A 27,994-nucleotide genomic window follows, 5' to 3' on the forward strand; every position below is an offset into this window, starting at 1 on the left:
ACCTGTCCAAATGCCTGCTCCTATGCTTTTGTAGGTAAGAGGTAACCTATTTATCTTTATTGTTTAATTATTTTTGCTGTTCTTTTTAATTGTTGATAATCCTTTTAAGTGTAGTGCATGTTAAGAGTGTGGGGGTGGGGTGTAAAAAGAAAAGAACAAACAAGAAAAGAAGTGGCTTAGCAAGAACAGTTTGAACACAGTGTATTTTTCCCTGTTAAGGATTTTTACCAATTTTTGTCTCCTTCTCTCCCTGAGGGATTTAAGAACCTACGTAGAATTCTGGATGATTTCAGGTTTTTAGATTTGTTGTTTTAGATTTGTAGCAGTAGAAATGTGTTGGCTGCTATATCCGAATTTAAATGATCAGGTCTCTAATTTTTTTAAAATAAGCCACAACAACAAGTCTATTTTGGGGACCCCTAGCAGGTTGGCATTTCAGAAGAATGGGAGTGGCTGTAAGTTGATACCTGGCTATGTTCTTTTCATTTGGGTTCTCTGTCCTTGCCACATGGGCCAGAATTATTTCTCCTTTTGGCTGTGGTCAGAATTTAACCCTAGGTACTGTAAACTATTAGGATATTCTCTGTGAGAAAAGGTAAAAACGGAGAATTTCAGATTTAGATTTTTAATAGCTTATAATATAAAGATACTAAAGAATGATTTTTAAGGTTTTACACTTGATCTTAGCCAGAAGGCCGAGAAGCGATATTTTTAAGGTTTTTAAGCTTTAAGATGGAAGAAGTATACCAAATTTCAACAGTATATATGGATTTGGCATTGGTATATTTTGTGTAGGTGTTAGTTACTCTGCTACCAGAGCAGTCACAATAGGGTCAATGGTCATGGTCTCAAACTATTGAAAAAGTAACCAGTGGTGAAGAAATCTGTGCTTTCTTCAGAAATCAGTCAGGAGTGGGAAAGTCCGTGGTCACATCCCTAGAGAAAAAGCCCCTGAGTGCGATATCAGAGCTAAAGGATATTTTCTATGAAGTTTACATTCTATTCATGGATTTAATTATGTTGTTTTATGAGCATGGAGCATGATTTGGAAGGAGCCAGTTAGAAAAGGATGTGGTCCTTCACCCATCGAAGCCTTGATCACAGTGCTTAGGAAGCTGGTGGTGCCTGCACAGCCATGCCAGTTCTTCAGAGTTGTCAGCACCCCTCAAGTCTTAGTAATCACTGTTTACCATTGTGAATGGTTGTTGTTGCCAAGATACATATTTTCTGTGGACAGGTATAGGAAAGTAAGGTTGTGCCAAAAACCACATCCCCAAATGAATAAAATAAAAACCACCTTCCCCCATTATTTTAAGAAATATTTTGATCAAGGTATACTTCTAAGGAGATTGCTCAGTCAAAAAAATTTTTAAATGTTACATTTTATGAAGTTTAACAGAATTTTATTCTCTTGGCAAATAAACTTATCTATCCATTTTTTAAATTACTAGTAAGAATATATAATTATAAGCTCAGAGAAAGGAGATTTATGAAGTTTGTTCATGCGATTGATTGTAACTTTACCAAATCAAAGGGACCTTTTGAACATGTGCTATTAGAATAATATCTTTGTTTCTTTTTTTTTTTTGTACTGGGGATTGAACTCAGGACCTTGCGCTTGCAAGCAGGCATGCTGCCTCTGAGCTAAATCCCCTGCCCTAGAATAATATATTAATGTAATTTTTTTCCCAAAAGAAACTTCTCTGCTCTTGGGTGTAGGAAACATTTTTATTTGTGAGAGTGGTGGGATCACTAGATGAATAACCACCAAAGGAAAACTTTCGCATGAAAATGATATGACAGTTCCATTTGTATTGGGATATTGAGATGAAGTTTGACTGTTATCTGTCCCTTTTTAAGAAGGTATCAGTAGCTTAAATTTTTCTTGAAAAAAATCTTCATCACCTTCTTCCTGTATTTGGTTAACAATGTGGTGGCCAGGTAACAAAGACTATTATTGTTTGGTCTGTATAGCACAGCCAGCAAAAGGACAACTGTGATGCCAGAGCAAACATGTATAAAACGTTTTCTGAAGAAAAGGAATTGCTAGGTTTTGATTGTTTTGGTTTTGGAAGAAATAAAAGTTCAAATAAATTCAAGGATAGTTTAGCCTTACTTGTTGCAGCAGTGGGTAGATCAGGGTATGTAGTGTATTATGAAAGAAAGTCAGATTTGTTCCAGAGGATTTGTCTCATTTCGGAGTAGCTTTTTCCTCTTGAACAAATCTCTGACCTTATTGATGTTAGTCAAGATGGACTACCTAGTTTCAGGTGTTAATCTGTTCCCTACAGCTTAGGAATTTGTTTTCCCACATGCAAGTCAGCCCTGTACTCTTTAGATTTGTCATGAAGTCAGTGAAAGTGGACATTGAGTAGACATTGAATCGGGTCGTCTTGAAGCTCCAAACACGTGAAAAGGGTAGGGAAAACCACACAACTGCGTGATAGAGGAGAAGCTCGATACAGGGCCAGAAGTTACACCAGCGCCCAACAGCAGAATACTTTTCCATTTAAGGCAAAAACAAACACATGAAACCTGGAGCTTATTGTGTAAATAGTCACAAGAATCAATTTTTTTCAAATGCCTCACTCTGTGACCCCCCTGCCCCACACCTTGTTTTCTTCAGAAATGCCAGACACAAAAGCTGATGATGAAGTGGATTTTCTGAGTAAGACCAGATCAAGTTCAAACTTTGACCAGGTGGCTGTAGGGAATGGAGGTCCTACCCCTAAGATGAAACAAGGCCCAAAGACCCAGGAGGTAAGTGACATCAAGAGGGCTGTATGGGCATAGAAAGTGTTTAGCTTTGTTTGTTGTATCTGATTTATGGACTAGGTTTTTGTTACAGTGTGGGGATACAATAGTATTTTACCCTCTCTTTTGTTCTGTTACAGAACCGTGAGTGTGTGATTATGCTTTCATAGATACATAGTGGGTACCACACAGCACAGGTTTGGAATGGGCTCCCCTACATGATTCTCTTGAAGATTATAATGAAATATATTTTCCCTATGAACACAAGACATTGAAACTTGTCACCCCCACATTTGAAGAGTAATACAGTGAGAATCACCTCAAAAGGGAATCTGTTAACCCTTCTTAAACTTGACTCTTCTTTCTTTATATAGAAACTGATTGCAGCAAAAATGAGGTTTTACTTTATAGCTCTGTAGTAGCCATCTAAAACACGAAGTTGTATGTGTCATTTTAGTGAAGAAATACAGTTTTAAGTTTTAATCATAACACTTTTAGTGGGATATCATTCACATACTGTAAAATTCAAATAAAGTGTGCCCATTCAAATAAAGTGCACACTTCAGTGCTCTTTAATCTGTTTACAGACTTGTACAGCTACCACCACTATTCTTCTAACATGACAGCATTATCATCAGCCTATAAAGAAACCATGTACCAACTGGCAGTCTACTTCTCCCATGTTTCCTCCTCCAAGCTCTTCGCAGTCACTAGTGGGCCTTCTCTCTCTATAGATTTGCCCATTCTGAAACTTCTATAAATAGAATTACAGAATCCGTGGTCCTTTGTGAGTCATTTCGTTCATGTAGTGTAATATTCTCAAGGTTTCACCCATGTTGCAGAATTAATCATTATTGCATTTCTTTTATTTGCCGAATAGTTCACTGTACGCATGTACTACATTTTGTTATATATTTATATTGTTTTCACTTTTTGGCAATTGTAATGCTGCTGTGAACATTTGTGTGCAAGTTTATGTAGGCATGTTTACATGTACACACTAGTGAAATTACTGGTTTATATGTAGTAATTATATTTTAATGTTCAGTAGGTTTTAAAAAATATTTTTCTTCAGGTCTTGATGATTTTTCTTCTGGTTTGAAGCCCTTAAGTTTTAAAACAATGGAACTTAAACTTGTTGCAGTACACAGTGCTTTAGATTTCATCCTGATCAGAGAAAATCTTTTAGGAGATTGAAAATCAAATTGGTGGACTCGTACTGCCTGTTGAAAATACACACTTTCTAGCTAGACTTGACAGTTCTACTATTTTTGCTTTTCAGAGGACTACATGGTATTTTTTTCTTAAAGTTACCCCTGTAGGTATAAGGAACAGTACTGTCTCAAGCCTTCAAGTATATGAACTGATAAACAAACCACATTTTATTGGAGTATAGTGGTATGAAGGGTCTGACTGTTCTGACCCACCCCTTGTTACAGATAATATTCATGACTAATGCCTGGGTGGCTACTTGTATAGCAGACATTTTTCAAATAAATGTTGCTTTTGCCCCAGGGGAAGAAAACAGAGCACACCCCGTATGGGTATATGTGTCTTTGTTTCAGAAGCCCCTCAAAGGAAGGAACAAACTCACATCCTTGAATTCAAAATGGTTCTTTCTTAGTTCTCCATCTGTTTTTTTACAATTTAATTTTATTGGTACATTTTAGATATACATAATGATAATTCATTATACGGAATTTGTACTTGTACATGATATATCTTGGTTCTTTTTGTTCCTCTTACCCTCCTCTCCCTTCAACCCCTCTTCCCCTTATTTACAAAGCTTTGTTTTCATTTTTCCCTTCTATCCCCGCCCCCCCAGCTTCCCTTCCCATTTGAAATTTTATTCCTATTTCTCAATATCTGTTATACATTTTGGTCCTTATTTATACTTTCAATTTCTCATACCAGAGAAACCATGTGATATTTGAACGTGTGTGTCTGATTTATTTCAGTTACAAGTATAGTCTCAAAGTGCATCCATTTACCTCGATATGTCTCGAGTTTATCCTTCTTCGTGGCAGAGTAGTACTCCGTTGTATAAAGAAAACCCACATCTTCTTTATCCATTCATCCATTGATGGGCATTTGGACTGTTTCCAGGATTTAGCTATTACATACTGTGCTGTTATAAACATGAGTGTGCATATGTCACTGTGATGTGATGCTTTTAATTCTTTCAGGAAAATACCAAGAAAGGGAATAGCTGGGTCAAATAGAACCTCTAGTCTTAGTTTTTTGAGAAATCTCCACACTGATTTCCACAGTGGTTGCACCAGTCTACACTCCCACCAACAGTGGAGAAGGGTTCCTTTTTCCCTCCAGCATTTGTTATTGGTTGATTTCTTGATAGCAGCCATTTTTTCTGGAGATGGAATCTCAGCATTGTTTTAATTTGCATTTCACGAATGACCAGTGATATTGAACATTTTTCATATATTTATTTGCCATTTCTATTTCTTCATCTGAGAAGTATCTGTTCATTTTAGATACCCATTTTTGGATTGGGTCTTTAAATTTGGAGGGTTTGATTTATTTTTTTCTTTATATATTCTAGATATTAGTCCTCTGTCTAAGGAACAGCTGGCAAAAATTTTTTCCCACTGTGTGGGTTGTCTCTTCACTCTGTTGGTGGTTTCTTTAGCTGTACAAAAGATTTTTAGTAAGATGAGATCCCAGTTGTAGATTCTTTGATATTTCCTGTGCAATTGGAATTTTGATCATAAAGTCTTTACTAACACCAGTGTCTTCAAGAGTTCTCTACCTATTCTATCTTCCAGCAGATTTAGTGTTTCTTTTGTAATATCTCTATCTTGATTTCCTGGTGATTAGTGTCACTGAATCCCATCTCATAATTATTTCTAAATCCATTGCATTCAATTGTAGAACAGAATATTTCTGTTCTAATTTTATCTTGTCTACTCCAAAGAAGAAAGTAAAACTTCTTGTTAAAGTTTGTTCACTCCCAGTCCCTTTTCTCTTCCTGTTTTTTCCTCTAGTTTTAGTAGTTGAGATAGATAATACTCCTCTGATTGGTCAGCATGCCTTATTTCCAGATAAAAGAGTAGACCTGGGAGAGTCATAGGAGTAGCTCAAGATCAGACCCAGCTGGAAAGAGCGTTTGAGGTTTGATTTATAACCTAGAACTTACATTAATGGCGCATTTCTTGCCGACTTTCTCTTGGGCTCTCTGATTGGTGAAGATATTTTAAGGAGCATTGGAACCCTGTAATTTGTTTCTTGCTGGGGGAATCTCTGTGTCTCCTGCTTCATTTCTGCATCCGGCTGATAACGGAGAGAGCGTATGCCAATAGGATTTACAGGGAGGAATGTCTTCTGTTTGGTTAGATGTTGATTTCTTTGGGGGGCCAGTACTGGGAATTAAATACAGAGCCTTTGCACTGAGCTACATTTTAAGCTTTATCTATCTATCTATTTATTTATTTATTTAAAAATTTTGAGACAGGTTCTTGGTAAGTTTGTCAGGCTATGCTTGAACTTGCACTACTGCTGCCTCACCTTCTCAGGGTGCTAGGATGATAGATATGCAACAGCATGCCCAGCAGATTTAGTTCTTGAAGATAGTAGAATTTTTGTATTTACAGGATTGCTATCACAGTGTGAGATCTGATCTCGCCTCCCTTTTGCACAGCCACACTTGCTCTATTTGCTATGAATTGAAATGATAAAGTATGGACATACACTTTTAATTTTCCCTTTGTCTTATGTTCTTTCTCTTCTGACTTCATATATTCATCATATTCATATGTTCATATAATGAGGAGAGTAGTTGGCAGTTCTTTTTTATAAAGGGGAGGTTAAGGAAATATTTTAGACCTTGGGGCATACAGGCTGCAGGAGCTGATCAAAAAATATGTTGAATATTTAAAATTTCAGAAAAAATTATTATAGTAAATAACACAATGGGATCAATCTTCCTCAAAATACTCCCCCTTGCTTTGAACACACCTATCATTCTTGCCATTTTCTGAAGCAGTGGTGGAAGTCCTCTTTTGTGAGTGTCTTTGAGAGATCTGATCAGACATACAATGAATGCCACAACTACGTTCCATCTAACAAAAAGCCAGGCTCGTAAAAAAACATTAACAGGGTGTTCTCATTCACCTGATTCACTGGATCTGGCACTGTGTGACATCTGGCTCTTTCCCAGAGTCAAAGTGACTATGAAAGATAAATGTTGAATCAATTTAGGATATCAGTGCAGCCACAACAGTGCAACTAAAGACATTCATGAAAGATAACTTTGAGTACTGCTTCAGAAAGTGGCAAGAGTGAAGGGATAAGTATGTTTAAAGCAAGGGGGGGGTTTTTTTGAGGGGATTAATGACAGTATATCTTTTCTTGTAATACAGTGGTACGTCAGTTCATGAACTTAATTCTTTTCATGATTCTGGTTGCAAAACGGATTGGACAAGAACCAAATCAAATTTTCCTATATGATCAACATTGAACCTAACATTGGATTCAATTCATTTCTCATCCAGTGTTGTTTGTGACCAGAATCATGGAAAGAATTAAGTTTGTGAACCAGGGTGCTGCTGTAACTTTTAAAAATTTAAACATCGTATTTTTCAGTCCTACCATTCTTGAAGCTTTTAGGTTTGAATTGTCAACTTTGCTTATACAGTGTGAAAACAGCCACAGACAGTATGCAAACAAACAGGTGTGACTGTTTCATTAAAATATTATATATGGATACTGAAATATGAATATTGTAGAATTTTTATGTCATGAAATATTCAAGTTTTGTATCCCCCCAATCAATTATAAAAGTAAAATCTTAAGATTTTTCAATGGCTTTAAAAAAAATAGGTGATGAGCTGCTGGCAGATTTTTTCTTCTTCCATTTCCCTTCCCCTTTCCTCTCCCACCTCTCTTTTCCCTTCCTGTGCCCTCCCCCCTCTGAACTGCGTTGGGAGCAAGGAGTTCCACTTCTGTCTCTCCTGGACTAGTTTTTTGACTTAGCATCTCTAGAGCCAAATTTCCTTATCTCTGTTCATCTTCTCAGCCTTAACCTTCTAGTATCTGTTTCCATTTGGAAATAAGTTAGTTGAGCTTGTGGTTGTAGTTTTGGATGGAGTAGCATTTGTTTAAAATTACTATTCCAATCTTTCTGACACATGTCCAGTTTATGTGTTGGGCTGCGGAATAGGCCAGTCATGCTTCATTATCTTACCCTCTTGCAAATACAAAACAGAATGTATGTGATAAAAGGTTCAGGAATAGAATACATGTGTCTCTCACTTTGGTACCAATTTGCAAAACTAGAGTGACAGTGAATTTGTGGCAGTTTTCTGGTAAATATGAAGAATTCCTATAAAGTTTTATGAGGTTGTTCTTTTCTGTAAGATTCTCTAAACATAATTGTCAGAGCATAGGGATCTCTGTTGAGAGTGGCACTATCCAGGATTAAAGACCACAACTACAGTTGGGTTCCTGTTTTGTTTAGTCTAGTGACCTAATGCCTGTCATGCAAGTTGAGGAGTAATTTCTCATTTCTTAAGCACCTTGACGTGTGCTAGGCCTTTACTTTAGAGAATAAAGGCTTTAAAATCTTGTTTCATAAGTGGATTAGACAGTATCAAGATTGTTTGCTTATATTCTTAGAAAAAGTGCACATGTATTAAATTCTTAAGATTTCTTGGTAGTCTTAACTGATATTTTCACTGGGTTGAAGATTATTCACAAACTAGGAGGCAGAATTATTCATTTACACATAATTCTGTCCATCCATCCATCCATGGCACTGGGGATTAAACCAGTGTCCTTCACACTGAGCTTCCAGCCCTTTTTCTGTTGAAACAGTCTTGCTAAGCTGTGCAGGCTGGCTTTGAATCTACAGTCCTCCTGCCTCAGCCTCCCAAATAGCTGGGATCACAGGTGTGCACCACTGTATCTGGCTAGTAGTTACAGTTTAATATTCAACATTATGCCTCTTGCATATTTTTACTGGTTTCAGCATTCTCAGATTGCTTTTTTATTCATGAGGGGACAGTATCTCTCTGGCTAGCCCAAGCTGACTTCAAACTCATGATCCTCTCACATAGCCCCCTCCCCAGTGCTGGGATTATAGGGGTGAGCCACCATATCTGGCTCAGATTCTTTTGTTCTCTTTGTTTACGCACTGGATTAGTATATATCAAGTGCTTAGAACAGAATCTGAGTGCAATTAGCGTTATTATTTTCATTTAGTTTTGTAACTTCAATTCCAGTATCCTATTCACTTATTTAAATAACCAGTAGAATATGATGATGGTTCAGACTCAGTTACTGCTTTTTATACGTATGTGATAAAAGCTTTAGGAATAGCATTATTCAGTAATTCGAGGGACATTGAGCTTGTTTTTATTTCTGAAACTTTTGAACTCTTGAAGAAACCTTGAAGATTATCTAAATCCAGTACTTCTGCTTCATGAGAAATGGTTTCAGAATGGTTGAATGCCTTACCTTGTTTCATAGCTAGTTAACTGTCAACTAGAACTCAGTTCTGTATTAGTAGTAATATTTCATTTATACTGTTGTTTCCTGTGGAGTCCTCTTGGTGGTTCCCTTAGAACATCTAATTGACTTGGTTTAGGATGGATCCTTGCTTTTTAGACAAGTATCCCTGAATGATGTACTGTGTACTAAAGATCTTCCCCCCTTCCCCTGCCCTCTCCTTTTTTTTTCCCCCTGTAGTACCAGGGTTTGTACCAAGGGCCTTTGCACTGTTATATTTCCATCTTTTAAATTTTTATTTAGAGATAGGGTCTCACTTAAAGTGTTAAATTGCCCAACTGGGTTTGTGATCCTCTTACCTCAGCTTCCCAGAGTGCTGAGGTTATAAGCAGCATACTGAAACTGTAAATCCATTATATTATATGCCCATGCTTTTATAGTAGTAGTTGGAGACATTTCTTTGGCTCTTTTAGGATTCAAGGTAATTCATTTAAAAATAATTTCCACTTTCTGATTGTTTAATCTATTTAGCTGCAGCTAAACACCAACAAGATTGTGCTTAAGAGCTTGCTTTTGGTACACAAATTGTAAGATTTTCTAGACCTGCTAGAGTTCCCTAAAGAAGAGTATGGAAAAAGTATAGAGCTGGGCATTGAAAAAGTAGCAGAAGATGACATAGAATTGTAAGTCTATAAAGAAAGCCTCTGGGACTATTCACCCTGAGAGTATGTTCCACTATGGACTAGAAATGATTTTAGATTCTTGCTTCCCTGCCTTAATGCTATGAACCAACATTTCCATGTGTTATATGGATCTTTTTCTTGGCAAGATGTAGCCAAGTTCTTTAGGAAGGGGCCTGCCTCTCTGGGATATCTGTTCATTGAGGTATCTCTGAAATAAATCTTCTCCCAAATGTTCATTGGATAACCTTATTAGCCATATGGAAAAGTTAATTCTGCAAACCATTGTGTCTTGTCAGTATGCCCATAGGCCTAGGAGCCAAATATACAGAACAAATATATTTTTGGACAACTATAAAATCTCATGCTAGTACTAGGTTACTTAGAAAGTCTACTCTTTTTTTTTTTTAAACACCCCCTCCTCAATCAAGAAAACATTTTTAATCAGAATGATGATCCTTTTAATATAAGCCAACACCAAATCAACTGAATTTTCATTCTTATTTTAACATTATTAATGTTTATATCTTCAGGTTGTGGTAATCTGGACTATTTCCTTTTAATATTTTCTTGAATTCTCTGTCCTGTAATTTTTAATGGGAACGCTATGTTTTCTTTCTCTTACTCTCATGGAGGCGAGCTTGTATTTCTATCCTTAGTCCAAAATTTGGCTAAAAGCTTTTGCTTTATGTGGCTTTTCACAACCTTCATGCTCAACCACAGTAGGAAAATACAGCAGTTGCTCGACTATATGGTTACTAACCTGAAAAGCCATTAACACTGTTATTTAAAATGGCTTACACACTTTACCCTGTTGATAGTTATCAATTTTAAAAAGGTCCATTTAAAACTGTCTCTGCTAGCATATTTGTGTATGCAGTTTTGTGGTCTGTGTGTCACTAAGGAAGTGGCAAATTGACCTCCTTCTGAGTTGCTACTAAGTCTTCTCTGCATAGTTTGGCATGTAAGAGACCCAAGCCGCCCTCCCTCCCCCAGTATTATTTGTGGGTCCAAAGCCAGAGCCATTGACCGTAGGGAAACTTTCCTCAGCTTTTCATGTTGGCTTTTTAAAGCCCAAGTCTCCCCTGAAATGGAGTTTCCAGGAAAGTTTTAATGTCTGCTTCTGCATATTTTCATTATAGTTGCAGAAAAGACACATCTTAACTCCAGATTGCAAAGCTGCAAATGGCACAACTATAATCTTAGTTAAGGTTATATTTATGATCTGACTATACATTTTTAAATAAACTTGTTCGAATCATTTAATTTCTGTGATCTCTCTTTTCTCTTTTTTATAATTGTTAATCTCTAAAGTTTATCCTAGCTCTTAATTTTTGACCAGTGTATAATTCTAAAATGGTTGGAATAAATTTACAAATTTGATGTGTTACTTATTTGTTGGACCAGAAGGGATCACCATGAGGGACTTTTTATTTTTCTTTTTTTTTTTTTGGTACCGGGAATCGAACTCAGGACCTTGCACTTGCAAGGCAGGCGGCGGCACCCCTGAGCTAAATCCCTGGCCCAGGAGGGACTTTTTAAAATCACACTTTTTTTAACAACCAAATTTTTTAACTAAGCACTTTTTCCTTAAACATTTTCCAGAATGTTTTGCTCTGGGGTCTTAAATTACATTATGAGCCACTTTTTTCTGTTATGGATCATATGTGCCTATTGGAGAGAATGTGTCCACCCCCCTCCTTCATCCTCTTTGGGATAAAAGAATGAAATCTGAGTGTTACTACTCTGTCTAATCACTCTGTCCATTTCCTACACTGTTCATTTCCCCTTTGGTTATTCATATTTCATATCGACAGCCAGTGTTAGTAGCTAAGGAAAGATTATGCAGCCCAATAAACTTAAGATTTTAGTTCCAGTTCTTCCACTTACTATCTTCAACAATTTTGCTTCATGTGGAGGCTTGTTTTCCTCATCTGTAAATTTGGGATATAGATACCTATTAGAGTTATTTGTAATAATATAATTCTAACATGTAATAAGTATTTGTAAACAGTAAGTATAATTCTAATCTCATTTTAAACTAAATCAGAAATATCAGACCACCCTTGGGGATTGTGTTAACATGATTTTAAGTGGGTGATGGTTATAATGCTCTTGGGAAAAATTACCAATTCTGTCAAGCCACAGTGGTCTTCATTTAAATTTTCGTATCACTTTGTGTTTTACTGTCAGGATGCACTAATTTACTGGACCTGAAAGAACTATCACTAGGTATCTCTTATAAAAAGTATGTATTGCTCCTGACCCTAAGTTTTTTGTGTTTATCTTTTATTGTTGTTTGTTCATTTTTTGTTTTGTTTTGGTTTTTTGGTACTGAGGATGGAACTCGGGACCTTGCTCTTGCAAGGCAGGCGGCGGCACCACTGAGCTAAATCCCTGGCCCTGTTTGTTCTTTTTTTTTGGTACCGGGGATTGAACTTTGGTCCTTGGCACTTGGGCAGCAGGGACCAAAACCACTGAGCTAAATCCCCGGCCCTGTTTGTTCATTTTTTTGAGACAGTCTCACTATGTTGCCCAGGCTGGCCTCAAACTGAGGTGATCCTGTACTGGTATTACAAGTTTGTACCGCCACGCCCATCTTGACAATCATTTTAAGTATTTACCCTAATGCATATGTAAATTATTCCAAAGAAAGTTAGGTGACAGTGAAATATCTGCCATAAACTTTAGGTGGAGGACCCCCCCCCCACACACACACACCCTCCTGCCTTGAACTAGGAATTTGAACCTGGTAATTACAGCTACTCAGGCATGGACCACCATGCCTGGCTAGGTGGAAAATATACTCTTATGAGCACGTGTAAACTACTCTTCCGTTTAAACCTAATTCAGAAATCAAACTAAGACAGAATATACATCATGTTGATCCTCCTTATATAGTGAGCATTTTGTCCTGACTTAGTTATCAGTATTGATATATACTGAAGAGTCTTGGAGGCTGAGTCATTTTGGGGTTCAAAAAAAGTGTAATCATCACGCTGATTTTGGCTTCTGTATTCCTACTGAAGATAACTGCAGAGGACTTTTGAAAAATTTGAACTAATTGTAATAGGAATAATTAGAGTAAGTGTATAGTTTCACAAAGTGGACTATGTGGAAAATATTTGAATGTATAAGTTTGATTTTGAGCTTTCACTTATGTGATACACTTATGCTCGCACATGTGTGTGTTTCTTTTAGTATATAGAATATTAGGTACTTTGGGAGTGGTGACATTGTATCTGGGAAACTTGCTCAACCCTTTCCCTGAGGTAGTTTAAAAAAATGAAGGTGGGAGATGAGTAGTAAAAACTTAGGAGGTATTTTATTATTTAGAATCTCCTTGAATAGAGATAGACTAGTAGAAAAATGTACTATTACTATCATACTAGAATTGGAGATGCCCTCCCTTGATTTATTTGTAAAAATAAACCATGGGGTCAGAAAATTATAAAAGGACCATTTAAAGATTTGTTTCTGCTTACATTCCAGATTCTGTAATTATAGGAATTCAGAATCTTCCAGAAATAGTTGTTCTCATTATAGAATCTTAGTGTAGGGAAGAATTTTAGTAATCATGAGGTCTATACCTGAAGTTTGCCAGGAAGGAACTTGAGCCCCAGAGAGCCAGAGGGCTCAAAGGCCTGCCATTGTTTGCCCAGGGGTTAGTGGTCAAGCTCCCTTCTTGCCCACCTCTTACTATGTCAAAGAGCACTGCGTCTCACTGAAGTAAGTGGTGTCACACAGCCAGAGGGACCCTGGATGAAACCTCCAGTATTTCTACTGATTATGGTTCTGTGTTGTTCCACCATGGAAATGCATATAGGTTCATCTTTACTCTTCAGTGATCCTCTTCTACTTCATTCCCTTAATGTCCCCTCCCCCCAATACTTTGGGAGAAGTGAGAAGGGTACAGCTGACCATATAGGCATAATCTGCTTATTGTGGTTGATGTGCTGTGTGCATCTGCTGCATTGGTGGCTCTGCAGCACTTCCTTTTAGCAAATTTTCATCTGATTCTTAGCCGTGTGACTTGGCCATGTGCAGATCACAGTAAGGGATGATCTGGATAGATTTAAGATAACCACACTCTGTTGCCCTCTCCTTTCTAGAACATGGCATCTTTATTTTTATTTGTGTTTGTTCTGTGTTACCTTCCTTGAAATCTAATGAAAATTGCTGCTTGCTAAGCAGGGCTTTTTCACTTCAAATGAGCTGATGTGAGTCACTTAAGCCACATTTGTTTAATGATGTTTTCTGAAGTGCTGTGGGTAGACAAGTGACATTACAAAAAGAACATCTCTGTATTTGCTCTGTCCTTCACTGGGGATGTATTCTGGTAGCCCAGGGAAAAGCAGGACTGTCAGGTCCCCTTTCGCAGTACCCTTTATCTTTCTGTTTCTATGAAAATAACTTATGGAAAAAGTCCTTGTGGTCAGTTTTATTTTTGACATTAATTTCTTCACCATCATTTCTTTATACTTTGCTACCAAAAATTCCATTGTCTTCCTTTTCCCCTTGAATCTTACAAATCAAAGTCTTTTTAGGCAGAGGGACCCAGAGACAGCGTGGATTGAGTTTGGACTTTTCTTGCCATGCTGAGCTGGTGGCAGAAGTAGTAGCAAGGGCACTGGGTGAGCTTCTGGCTTCTTGAGATGGGACCAGGACCTAACTTATTCTGGGGAGGAGAGATGCATGATGAAAGTCACCAGAGCCCATGTCCGGCTCCATTTTGTGAGCAACAGTACATTTATTCTAAGTGGCTCAGGGTTTTTTTTCTCTCATCCTTCCCTGTAAGAGCAGGGATTATGGGAAGCCCCAGACTGACTAGTCAGAAAGGAAGGCATGTAGAGAACTCAGGTGTGTCCAAAACGTAAGCTCCTCACTTTAGACCTTAGAACAAAGATTCCAGCAGTAAATTTTGCTTTTGGAATATGATTCCTTCTTATTACTGTTGTCCATTTGAAAACTAAATAACCTTTAATCTGTAGACATCTACTGTTTTTGTGCTGAATATTATAATGGAAACCAGGGATGCCACCCACAATGGGTGAATAAAGTGTACCCCATCCTGAAGAAGCTTTGTTGGGAGAGATAAACGAACCAGGAGGTGAGATCTGGGTCCTGGGAATCCAGCAGAAGGATTGATTGTCTTTTGTTTAGGCATATCCATACCATGTTCCCTCTGCTGTTCACTTCTGGTAGCATCATATATACCACAAAGCATTAAGTGGAATTCTGCTGAAATGTTTCACTCAAGGGATTTTCCCCTTGACAACATTGCTTTCCTTAAAATAGAGAGTTGGTCGTTTTATTCCAGTTCCAGAAAATGATGCATGTGTCATACTTGTTTTGCTGTGGAACAATTCCTGTGCCTATTGCCCATGCACACAGCACAATAGGCTATGTTCCTTCCTAGGAGTCATTAGGTTTCCCTAATGGGATGATGGAGAGAATAGAGGTCTGGCTCTCCTCCTTCATTAGTGCTGAAACCTAGTACTGTGTCTGCTTCATATCAAGCTCAGTGGGTTGTTTTTCTCCTTATTGGAGAATGTTCTTTCCTCCTTGTTTCGGGAAAAGGATTTAAATTGTGGCTTTCTTGACATGTAACTTTAATGTAGTTACTATTGCAACTGAACCCATTAAAAGGAACACCAGCAAGCTGTGGTAAGAAATAATTGTTTTAAGAATGGGCATATAATGTGGGCGGTGCTCTTAGGTTTGCTTTTTAGTTAAAAGATTGTGTCCTGTGGACTTTGAGAAAGAGTTTGTCATTGGCAACCCCCTCCCTTGCTTCTGTGAAGGTTAAGAAGTGGCAGTGGCATGAGCAGGTGATTGGCATCTGCTGCTTATCCTTGGAGTTACAGTGTATTTCTACCCATTTTGGTTTTGGTCTCATACTGAGAGGTACTGTACTTTTAGTTGTTTCTGGAGCTGGAGGAGGAAAGAGGGTAGCAAGCTCATCAGTGCTTTACACTGCCAGGGTTTCTGTTTTATTCCTGATGGGAATAAAACTACTATATATCTGTTTCTTGGCATAGATCTTGGAGAAGCAGAGCTTAAATAAAAACAGTTATACATATCCTTTTATGAATGTTATCTCTGAATTACTGTTGTTTTTTATTTAAATCCTTGAACTATTGGTTTTTTTAATCCCAGCAATCTATTAGACAAACATGAAAGTGTCTTGAAATGTAACTGATATGAGAAGTTGCCTTGATTCTTGCTTTTTTAAGAAAAGAGCTTCAATATGGGGATTGGGAAACAAAAGGATAGCTAAACATGGAGCATTGGAGGCTGGCCATGCTCCAAAGACATGAAATGACAGCAGCTGTGAACCAGCCCAGCTTGTCTTAACTGTCTTAGTAATTTTTCCTGTACTGTCTTATAAGCTATCACCCTGGCACGGTAGGAGCAAGATGAGAATAGATGAATTTTTAAGAAAAAATAAAGAGGTATCTGGCTCTTCTTCCTCAAATAAACACTTTGGGGGGGGGGTGTCACAATGAACTAGTATAGTTTATTGGTGAGAATTAATTTTATGAATCTAAATAAGTAGAAAGTGGGAATTTTCAGGACCTTGTGGCACAGTGGTAGTGCATCTGACTCCAAAAAGTAGGAATTGTCAAATATTTTTAAAAGCTAGGCTTTTATTTTTAGATACACACAGTTACTTGGGAATGTCAACACCATTGTTAAAATTGAGAAACTTTTGGGCCTTGTTTAATATAAGATAGACTTTAAATATTGGTATTTCCATTTTCACACAAAAATATTCCTTTTAGAAGTTCTAATAATAATTAAAATATGACAAAGGTGGGTCATTTAAAATTCAACAAGGCACCCTTTTGGAAGGGATGTGTATGTGTGTATCCTTGCCTGCAAAAATCACATACTATTTTGACAACCACAAGGAGAATGAGAACTTGGTTTTGGAAGGGAGAGAAAATATTTCAGAAAGTCATCTACCACATTTACCTTCCATTCCTTAGCATTGTGGCTTGTGATTCCTCATGTTACCATCCCGAGAAGTGAAGACTGTCTTTTTTTTTTTTTTTTTTGCTTAAATTCTTTTATTGGTACATTTTAGGTATACAATACATTTACATTTATCATTGGGTGCTTGTACCTGTACATGATGTATCTTGGTTCTTATTTTTTTCCCATTACCTGTGCGCCCTTCCCTATTTACATAGACTTTGTTTCCATTTTTTTCTTTTCTCATAATTTTTCCTTTCCCTTCTTTCCTTTCCCCTTCACCTCCTACTTCCGCTACCCAAGACTGTCTTACTAAATTAGGAAATTTGTACTCTGTGGGAAATCTTTTTGGAATGACCATTTCAGATAGCTAGAAGCAGACTCTTAAGGGCTGGAGTGTCTTCTTAGAAGTCTTTGCTGTAGTATATTTCTAAAGTATCTATGTAGTTGGATGGCTTCTGAAATGCTGAACAAAATGTATCCTCTTCTTGATGTCTTAGAACTATTAAGGGTATTGTTGACTGTTATAAATAAAGATGCAATAGGCCAGTGGTGGCACGTGTGCAGCAGTGGGTTGTTATCATTAAAAGCTCTAAAAGATTTGCCATCCCTGCAATAGGCACTGATCTAACTCTTGTAGAGAAACTTTGATTAAAGATTGTTCAGGTCAGTGTAACTGTGATCATTTGCTATAGTTCAGTGGTAGTGAACCTTTGGCATGCATGCCACAGCAGCCAATTTGTATCATTGGAAGCTCTAAAAGTTTCACCATCACTGCTCTCTACTCACTCAAAAGTGGAATGACCTAGCATGTGCAGTGCCTGGAGTTCAATTGCCAGTATTGGGAGCTGTCGAGGTGGGGTGAAACATACTTTGCCATGTGCTCCCTTAATAAGTGCCTTTCAGCTAAATTCACTAGTGCACAAGTCACTCAGTCTCATCCTAAAAAACTTTATTCATCCTCTGGAAACCATTTCAGCCTTTTATTTTTACTATAGTTACTAATTTATGAAGTGGTGGAGTCTCCCAACCTTCTGAGTCACGCTGAACCCGGGTCACAGCGCCAGAGAGCACGGAGCCGCCGGCCAGCCCGGCACCATGAGCAGCCAGCGCGTGGTGATAAGGCGCAAGTCGAACCTGCCCCACCTGCTGCCTGTGTCCCGTGGCCCTGGAGTGCCCCTGCTGGCACTTGGGGCTGGCGGGCTACATGCCCAAGGAGCCATGCATGAGCAGAGCCCACAGGCAGCAGTACCTGTCCAAAGGTCACCCTGGCCCCACCGTGTCTGACAAGCAGCACGACCACACTGGTTAACCAGAATGTGTCGGAAGAGGCTCAGGGAATAAATGGGAAGACACGAGCGAAACGCTGTGCTCCGAGTGCAAAGCCTCAAGTGCCTCCAAAGCCAATACGTTTGCAGCATTCAACCCTTGTCCAATATACACCAAACCCCCAGACATAAAGCTTTATCTAGAGCAAAACCCAGGATGGAGGAAGTTAAACCTCTGCTTCTTGTGTCTCAAAAGAAAAACCCAGTAAGGTATCAGATCTCATCGGTCTCTTTGAAGGAGGCAGTGCATTATCTAGTTACAGTGATCTGAAGAAAGACTCTGCTGTGAACCCCAGCACTCCTCACACCCCAGGGCTGCACAGATTGACACCCACGCCTCCACAGAAGCCTATATCCCAGCACCAGTGCAGAGGCCGGGAGATGACACAGAGCCGGCTCAGGGCGGACAGGCCTGGGTGGCTAACAGCATGATGTCAGCCATGATGGCTGCGCCACTACAGCAGGCAGAGTGCGGGAGGGATGTGGTGGCCTCACCCAGCCAAGATCCTTCAGTTCAGGCCACCAAGCCCTTACTAGAAGTATATTTAGTGAACAGAGAGCCAGAGGCAGCCACCATGGGCTCCGTGTCGCCTGTCTCCGATGACCTCGATAGTGATGCTTTCGGCAGTAGCTGCAGGACTCCACATGCAGGCCCAGAGCACCCCCTGAAGGGAGAGGTGGGTGAGACCAAAGCCGGGCTCCAGGAGGGGGAGAATGGAGAGAGCCCAGAGGAGCAGGAGCAGCACCCTGAGACCAAGGAAATAAATGAGCAAAAACTTCACAGAATAGCCAATGAACTTTTGCTCACAGAAAGAGCTTACGTCAACCTACTTGACCTCTTAGATCAGGTATTTTATTGTAAACTTTTGGAAGAAGCAAACTGAGGCTCATTTCCAGCAGAGATGGTGAATAAAATCTTTTCTAACATTTCATCAATACGTGCCTTCCATAGTAAATTCCTATTGCCAGAGCTGGAAAAATGAATGCAAGAATGGGAAACCACTTCAGAAACTGCCACTGTTCCTTAAGATGTACGGAGAAGATGTGAAGGGATTTGATAACACAGTGGAATTGGTTAAAAACATGACAGAATGAATTCCCCAGTTCAATCAGTGATTGAAGACATTCAGAAGCAGGAGATCTGTGGGAGCCTGACTGTGCAGCACCACATGCTGGAGACTGTTCAGTGGATTCCCCACTATGAGATGCTTCTGAAGAACTACCTAAGGAAGCTGCCTTCTGACTTCCCGGACTAGAGTAATGCAAAAAAATCACTTGAAATTATATCTACAGCAGCAAGTCATTCTAATAGTCCAATAAGAAAAATGGAAAACCTAAAGAAACTCTTAGAGATTTATGAAATGTTGGGAGAAGAAGAACACATTGTCAGTCCTTCAAATGAACTAATTAAAGAGGGACAGATACTCAAACTAGCTGCTCACACTACATCAGCACAAGAACGCTACCTTTTCTTATTCAACAACATGTTGCTGTACTGTGTGCCCAGATTCAGATTGGTGGGCTCAAAATTCACAGTGCGGGACAGGGTTGGAATTGATGGAATGGAAATCAGAGACTCACAATGAAGAATATCCACGTACTTTCCAGGTGTCTGGGAAAGAGTGAATGCTAGAACTGCAGGCCAGTTCTGAGCAAGACAAGAATGGATCAAGGCCCTTCAAGAGACTATTGATGCTTTTCATCAAAGGCATGAAACCTTCAGAAATGCAATTGCAAAGAATAATGACATTCACTCTGAGGTCTCTACCGCCGAGCTGGGGAAGAGAGCCCCACAGTGGATCTGAGACAGTGAAGTGACTGTGTGTATGAAGTGCAAAGAGTCTTTCAATGCGCTGACCCGGAGGTGGCACCACTGCCAAGCCTGTGGACATGTGGTTTGTTGGAAGTGTTCCGACTACAAAGCCCAACTGGAGTATGACGGAGGAAAATGGAGCAAAGTTTGTAAAGACTGTTATCAAATAATAAGTGGATTCACAGACAGTGAAGTAAGGAAAAGGAAAGGAATTTTAGAGAAGTTTGTTAACTGCTATTCTGAGCACGCATTAGTTGGCATCACATGGAATCAGCAGAAGTATCAGGAAACAGTGTGGTATGCAGCTTTCTTCAATACATGGAGAAGTCGAAGCCTTGGCAGAAAGCTTGGTGTGTGATTCCCAAGCAAGACCCTCTTGTGCTGTACCTGTATGGGGCCCCCCAGGACGTCAGAGTGCAGGCTACAATTCCACTTTTGGGTTACATCATAGATGACATGCCAAGGAGTGCAGACCTGCCACACAGTTTCAAACTGACCCAGTTGAAGTCTGTGCACAGCTTTGCTGCAGATAGTGAGGAACTGAAGCAGAAGTGACTAAAAATCATCCTCTTAGCTGTCACAGGTGAGACACCAGATGGTCCAAATGAGCATCTACCCAGCCTGGTTGATCATCCCAAACCTAAGAATAAATCCAAATGCTGAACTCCTGCAAGATGTACAACTCGAGACATTCCCAGCTCTCCTTGCTCATTTCTTAGCACTTTATGTTGAAAAGGGGGTAGGGATGGTGGGAGGGGAAGGGGAAAGGAAAGAAGGGAAAGGAAAAATTATGAGAAAAGAAAAAAAATGGAAATGAAATCTATGTAAATAGGGAAGGGTGGAGAGAGGTGAAGGGCGCACAGGTAATGGGAAAAAAAATAACCAAGATTCATCATGTACAGGTACAAGCAACCAATGATAAGTGTAAACGTATTGTATACCTAAAATGTACCAATAAAAGAATAGGGGGAAAAAAAGAAGTAACATATGTGTGAATACATATTTCAGACAACATTGAATATGTGAAATGTAAAACATATTTTAAAGTCAAATCTTTGAATTCTCACTTAACTGTAAGATCAACAAAAATTTCACCTCCCATGTGAAGCCTTATAAACTTGCTCCCCAGAAGAAGCTAAAAAAAATTATGAAATTATTTATACCTTATTTCATAACTACAAGCTTTGACTTTTATATAGTCTCTTAAGCTAAAAAGCTCTGATCTTAGTTTCCTTCTTTTTCCCCCAAATACAATTTTTTGAGATATTCCTCACATTTAGCAGCCATTCAAACTGCTGATTTAGAGGATTCATACCTTCATCTTCTCTTACCTGAATTCTCTGGTTTCACTATTAGTAAATCTGTTTCTACTTTATAACCCAGCAGTTTTCAAACTTTCTGGTCTTGCAATCCCCCCGACCACCACCACCACCACTGGGGATCGAACTCGGGACCTTGGGCTTGCAAGGCAGGCGCAGCGGCACTGAGCTAAATCCCCAGCCCTCCTTTTACATTTTTATAGTTAGTATAACTCCAGTGGTGGACTTTGGAGTTACCAAAAACTCCAAAGAACTTTTGTTTGAGTATAGTAGTCAGTTTTTCATTGCTGGAACCAAGTACCTGCCTCACACACACAACTAAAAGGAGGAAATGTTTATTTTGGCTTCTAGTTTCAGAGATTTCATTCCATGGTTGTCTGGCTTCAAGGCAGAAACATCATGGCAGAAGGGCATGGTGAAAAAAGGTGTTCAACCCATGACAGCCAGGAAGCAGAAAGCAGTGAGCAGAAGAGCCAGGGAGAAAGGAAAGGGCAAGGGACATAAATACATCCTTCCAGATCACACCCCCACTGACCCACCTCCTACAGCCAGGCCCCATCCCCTAATAGCAGTTAATCTATTAACTCATAAATGGATTAATTCCCAGATGAGTATAACACTTCCATGATCCAATCCTCTTTCCAAAGCCCCACCTCTGAGCACATGAGAATTTCAGGGACATTTTAAATCTAAACCATAACAGTGAGTAATGTCTAAAAATGTTTGTCATATTATTAATTCAAGTTTAACAAGTATTATTCATTTATAATAACTCAGTAACTCAGACTCATTATTAATACAAAAAAATAACTTTTCCAAAACAAAAAATTATAGGAGTATCATTGTTTTAATTTAGGTGGGGTTTTTTTTGTTTTTTTGCTTAATAGAAGACAGATTCTTAAATTGCTTTTACACTTAGCCTGTTGAAATGCATTGTTTTGTTGGAGGTATACATTTTTTTAAAGCATCCTAATTGTATGCTTAGAAAGGAAGGGATAGTTTAATAATTTCATCAAATAATTGTGATATTGTACTTTGATATTAGAATAGAATTGACAGGTAGTAAGTTTTTTAATTATTAGCATTGTAGAATCTGAAATCATAATACATTAAATCCACTTTGAATCTTTATCCATGTGTAGTTTTATAACATCATGCATTGACTATTTGCAAAATTTTGATTTACTGAGCCGTATAACTTTTATATGGTGAGTATTCAGTGCTATTAGGAAAATTACAGTTGCTGATAAACATTACCACCAATCTCATCAGAAATGTCTTTAAATATTGGTAAGCCAAATATTGGTAAGCTAGCAGACTCACAGTGATAGATAAGAGTTTTCCAAAATTCTCATTCTTCTGGGCCAGGGATTTAGCTCAGGGGTTCTGCTGCCTGCCTCACAAGCACAAGGTCCCGACGATTTCGATCTCTGGTACCAAAAAAAAAAGAACAATCAAAATTCTCATTCTCACTTGAAAGTTTGAATTTTATCAGCAATCAATACTATGATTTATTTCCCTTGAGAGCCAGATTCACTTCCAAGAAAGTATGCAGTGCACAGTAACCACCATGTGTGTCAATCCTTTTTAAAGGAAGACTGTTGATACCTAAAAAAAGTTAACTGGTTCATTTTACAACTTGAAACAACTGCAAAAGTCATATTTCTAAAGACAGCCATTGTACCTCCATGTACTAAAGTATTTTATGCATGCTTAAAATTTTGTCACATAGAATATTAAGAAAAAAACTACGTACCTGAAGCTTGATATTGTATTTATGGCTTCCTCTAGGACATTCTTATATGAAAGTGTTCTCGTTCATGTCTTTTCTAGAAACATGGGGCAGTGTAGAATGTTATGACTACTGGATCAGTTTGGTACCACTGCCTTCATTTGTGCCAAGGCACCATCAGTGCAAATATCAACACAGTAAAAAAGGCAAATGATACTTTAGCATTAGTATGAAAATACTTGATCCCATATACATTCTGAAAAAGGTATCTGGTACCTGCAAGGTTTTACAGGCCATGCTTAAAGAACCACAAGTCTAGCTGGGCATGATAGTACATGCCAGTAATCCCAGCTACCCAGGAAGGCTGCAGCAGGAGTATCGAAGTTCAAGGCCAGTTTGGACAACTTACAGTGTCTAGCATGTGTAAAGCCCTGGGTTCCATCTCTCGTTCAGGGCTGAGATAGTAGTGAGATGAGAGGAAGGGGAGGGGCCGAAGAGAGAGACAAACCACTGGTATAGCCCATGTTACAGATGCTTGGTTTGAGTAAATAAAGAACTCTTTAGTTTTAAACTTCCTGATGTGTCATACATGTACTTTACAGTCTTGAGTCCTGAGATTACTTGTACAGTCCCTCAGCTATGCCATTCCAGCATGTAGTCCACCTGCCAGCCACACCAGTCTCCTGTTACCTGTTAAAGTCATGCCTTTACTCGTTTATTGTGTTCTCTGCCTGAACTGCATACTTGAGTCCACCTGGGTACACTTTCCTTCCATTCTTTCTTTTTTTTTGATACCAAGGATTGAACTCAGGACCTTGCGCTGGTGAGGCAGGCAGCGGCACGACTGAGCTAAATCCCCGGCCCTTTCCTTTCATTCTTGAATGAGCTGTATTGCCCTAGGCTGCCATTTGACTCTCAGAGGCCTATTTTTGCTCTTCTTCTCCATGCTGAAACATAGATCCAGTGAAATAGTGATATCTCTTATGTCTCACTACATACTGCATTGGGAACTCCTCTGCTTTCTGTCAGTAACTCTGCCTTAGCCATGTTTTCATCCATGCAGACTTGTCACATTGTCTCACATGTACTGGTGGCAGACATTTATAAAGTTAGGTATCTGGCAAGTATCCTGAAAAAAACAGGAATAGAGGAAGAATTAGCAAGGCTGATATCTAATTAGCAGTTTTTTGTAAGTATTGGGTCAGTGAACTCTACATATAAGTGTATATTTATACTTTTTGTAATTTCTTTCCTTTAGGACATTGATAACCATGTTTCCCTTGTAAAATCCTATCTCCTGTTTCCATTGCATATAAATTTGAAACTTTAAATTTAGTCAGTGGAGATAAATTTGATTTTATTACTCTGGTAAAATGAGTTGCAACTAAAAATCAGGTGAAGAACAGAAAGCTCTTTGTTGATAACCTGTTAATTTGAGTATTTAGGATTGAACCAAGAAGAGTGATTGATCGATCTCTCGCTCTTTTCTTTCTCTTTTTTTTTCTTTCTCTCACTTCTCCCTCCCTCCCCTTGGATTGAACCTAGGACCTTGCACATACTAGGCAGGTGCAGTACTACTGAATCACATCTGCAGTCCAATGATGGTTTATCTTTTGCTCTGCATAGAATTTGGCCAATGGGCCTCCCTTGTAGTAAAGCAGAGTGCCTTTTCTGGTTTATCATCATGAGAGTTGGAGGCACAGAGCCATTAGAATTTAGAGCTAAGAAGACTCTACTTGTATGAAAGAAAAATAATAACACTAAGCCAGTTGAATAATATTGTGTTCTTTTGAATACCACTGTTTATCATAATATTCTTACAGAGGAGGCAGAAAAGAAATACTACTAATAGCCTTATGAAAGGCATATTGAAGGAACAGAACAAAGACTTTCTAGCTGTCCTGCTCACTGTTGCACAGGCAGTGCTCAGGCAGTGGCTCTGGTAATACATCATCTTTTTTAATCCTGATGGTTGCCTATTTGCTAGATATACTGTCCTGACATAGTGTACAACAAGCCACTGTGCAGTCTTGTGAGCCAGTACAGATTAAAATTATCACAATGCTTCCATGAAACTTGGTCTTGAATAATTGACTTTTATACAGAGTATATTAAAAAGTTTCATTGGGAACAGTTGTTTTTTCAAGGTTTGTATTAAAACCATTCATATTAATTCTAAAAAGAGATAATTTGAAAAGACACAAGGATATCAGCCTATGAATAATTCTGAACAAATAAAATAACATAGAAATCAACATGTAGTTATTCTGTCTCCAGAATGTAGTTACTATCTTCAGAATCTTACAAACCCACACAGATTACAATTTGTATTTTCAAAAAGTATTCTGTCTCCATTTTTATGAAGTCGTATGCATTTAACACAGCCTTTTGTATGTAAGTTGTACATTATTAAAGTAGTTTAAAATTTTCTTTTAATTAATAGATGTTTGTAGTACATCATGATTTCATTCATCATGGTGTTTTATGTATTAAAAATGTATTCACAATAGAATTTCTTCCATTTACTGATTAATTTCTGATAGGATCATTTATTGATAAAGTCTAATGCTATTTTCTTGTGGTAGTAAAACTAGTGTCTTTTTTTCTCTAGTGTGTATATCTGTATCTAAAATAACATGGATTATATAAACATTTGAATAAAGGAGCTTCTGAAACCAAAATGCCTGTAGCAGTTTGATCTCCTGAGGAAGGGTTTCCTATCTGAAAAATCCTCTTCAGGGAGATGGGTGATACAATAGCCTTCTTCTGCCCCTGTCAGTTTCACTTCCCTTGGTTTCAGTGATGTGTAGTCAACTGTGGTCTGAAAATACTAAATAGAAAATTTCAGAAATGAACAATTCGTAAGTTTTAACTTCTCATGTTGTTCTGAGTAGCCCAATGAAAATCTTGTGCCATTTTGCTTCATTCCATCCAAGATATGAATCATCCCTTTGTCTAGTGTATCTGTGCTATATATTGCTACCTACTCACTATTCACTTAGTAGTCATCTTGGCTCTCAGATCAGCTGTCATGGTATTGCTGTGCATATGTTTGAATAACCCTTATTTCACTTAGTAACAGCCCCAGAGTGCAAGAATAGTGATTGCCAAGGAGGCATCAGGGAATAAAATATGGAAGGACAGATTAACCTAGATGCCATATGCCAGTGCTGCAGGGAATATAGGAAAAAAATAAGGATATGTAGACATAGTACCATCTGCAGATTCAGGTACCCTTTGGGGATCATGGAACACATCACTCATGGGTAAAGGGGAGCACCATATGCATGAACCATTTGTTGAATGCTAAGAAATCCAAAGAGGTGATGTCTTGATTCATGGACAATCAGTACTCACATTACTGTGTTAATGGATGAGTAAGTGCTAACACAATTCTAAGAGTCAAATGAAAGACAGGTTGGTGTTTTGACCGAGATGTGTCATGGAGACGTAATGGATGTGATAGCCTGTGTAGGGGTCTTAAAGGAAGATCATCATGGCAGGATCAAGGGCGTGGAGGTGGCAGCCAGGTATAAAATCTAGTCTGAGAACACAAATTGACTTGTGTGGCTGCAGTGAAAGAGTCTTCTTGGAAAGAGAGAAAAGGCCAGAGAAGCAGTTAGGCTTCTCTCCCACTCACCTCCTTATAGGCAAATGCTCTTTAACCCAGCGAGTCACACTGATAGTTTAGCTTTCTATATAGGGATTATTTCAGGAACTTTTAAGTTCAGTCCAAATTAGGCACTTGGGGATTGGCCTGGCCAGGAAACTTATCTATAAATATCTGTCTTTTATTACTTCTTTCTCTTTGACTCGGATGAAGAGCCCTCTTCCTTTTGTTTCTAAGGCTTTTCTCAGCTCTATCCTGACTTTTAAAGAGCTTTGCATTCAGATGTTCAATAACTCCTTTAGTCTTAGTGTGTGGGGAGGATCTTTGACAATTATCAGAGAACCAGAAAACTTAACTTTCCTTCTCTCTGGTTTCTGTCCCATGGTACAAAATATATCCAGAGGAAACATGATCCAAAGCAAAAGTATTTTGTTGAGTTCTGATTTGAGTCAGAATTTGCCATAATTACCTCATTTTATCTGGTATGCATCCTTGTAGGCTGAATTTTAAAACTTTTTTTAGTAAGGTAAAAATGTAATGGTGCTCATAAAGCAAAAATAATGTAGCAACTAATATACTTAAGCCACAAGCTCTATACAAGTACTTTACATATGTTATTCATTCCTCATAACCTTTTTCTTTTATTATTTGCCCTTATTATTTTTATCCTCATTTTACAGGCTTGCTCATGGTAATCTGGCTCCAGGGTTCATGCTCTTAACCCCTATGCTAAGTTAATAGATTTATCAAACTGCTCAGTCATTTCTTCACTTCCTTTGATGTCTACTGTATGCGACAACTGTGCTAGTGTGAACTCATGTAAAGGAGCATTCTTCCCTCTTTAAACAAATTTTTGTGAAAACAACCCTTCCTAAGCAAATTCTCATAGTTTAATCTGAAGTAAACAGTCACGTTATACTTCTTTAAAAATTTCTAGGCCATTGAAATATCTGTTCTGTATGAATAAAATTATCAAGATACAAAGCTCTAAGTCATAGTCTATAAATGAACAGAACCAGGTTTTTTGGTTTGGAAATGAGCAAATCAAAATTAACATGGCAGTAGTCTTGAAAAATGGGCTTTTTCATGATAGATTTTTCTCTTTGTTTTTTGGACAATTGATAAAAAGAGCAAGCTGTGCCTACGTTTTTTGGAAAGCATGACTATACAGTGGTGTGTGTTTGCCTGGAGAGATGAGAAAAGTCTTCCATGGGAAGCTGAATCATTCTTTGGCTCATCTGACTGAATGACTATGCTAGAGCTATTCCTTTTTTTTTTTTTTTTTTTTTACTGGGGATCAAACTCGGGACCTTGTGCT

The 27,994-nt window shown here is 38.4% G+C and overlaps 1 protein-coding gene and 1 pseudogene across 13 annotated transcripts in view; both read left to right on the top strand.

The window, feature by feature from the left end:
* Positions 1 to 27,994, top strand: part of Akap13 (A-kinase anchoring protein 13) — a 332,605-nt gene that overhangs the window by 178,503 nt on the left and 126,108 nt on the right. For all 13 annotated transcript variants that reach the window (XM_087188505.1, XM_013075077.3, XM_021264786.2 and 10 more), the window contains one exon: positions 2,627 to 2,760. In XM_087188505.1, the coding sequence (XP_087044631.1) occupies positions 2,627 to 2,760 (134 nt within the window). The remainder of the gene's footprint in view (positions 1 to 2,626; positions 2,761 to 27,994) is intronic.
* LOC101721616 (FYVE, RhoGEF and PH domain-containing protein 4-like) lies at positions 18,345 to 27,978 on the top strand (annotated as a pseudogene).

This window comes from Heterocephalus glaber, unplaced genomic scaffold, assembly GCF_053883595.1.
Source record: "Heterocephalus glaber isolate CG9 unplaced genomic scaffold, H.glaber_assembly_v1.0 deba00001531, whole genome shotgun sequence".
In the NCBI taxonomy this organism is placed as follows: domain Eukaryota; kingdom Metazoa; phylum Chordata; class Mammalia; order Rodentia; family Bathyergidae; genus Heterocephalus; species Heterocephalus glaber.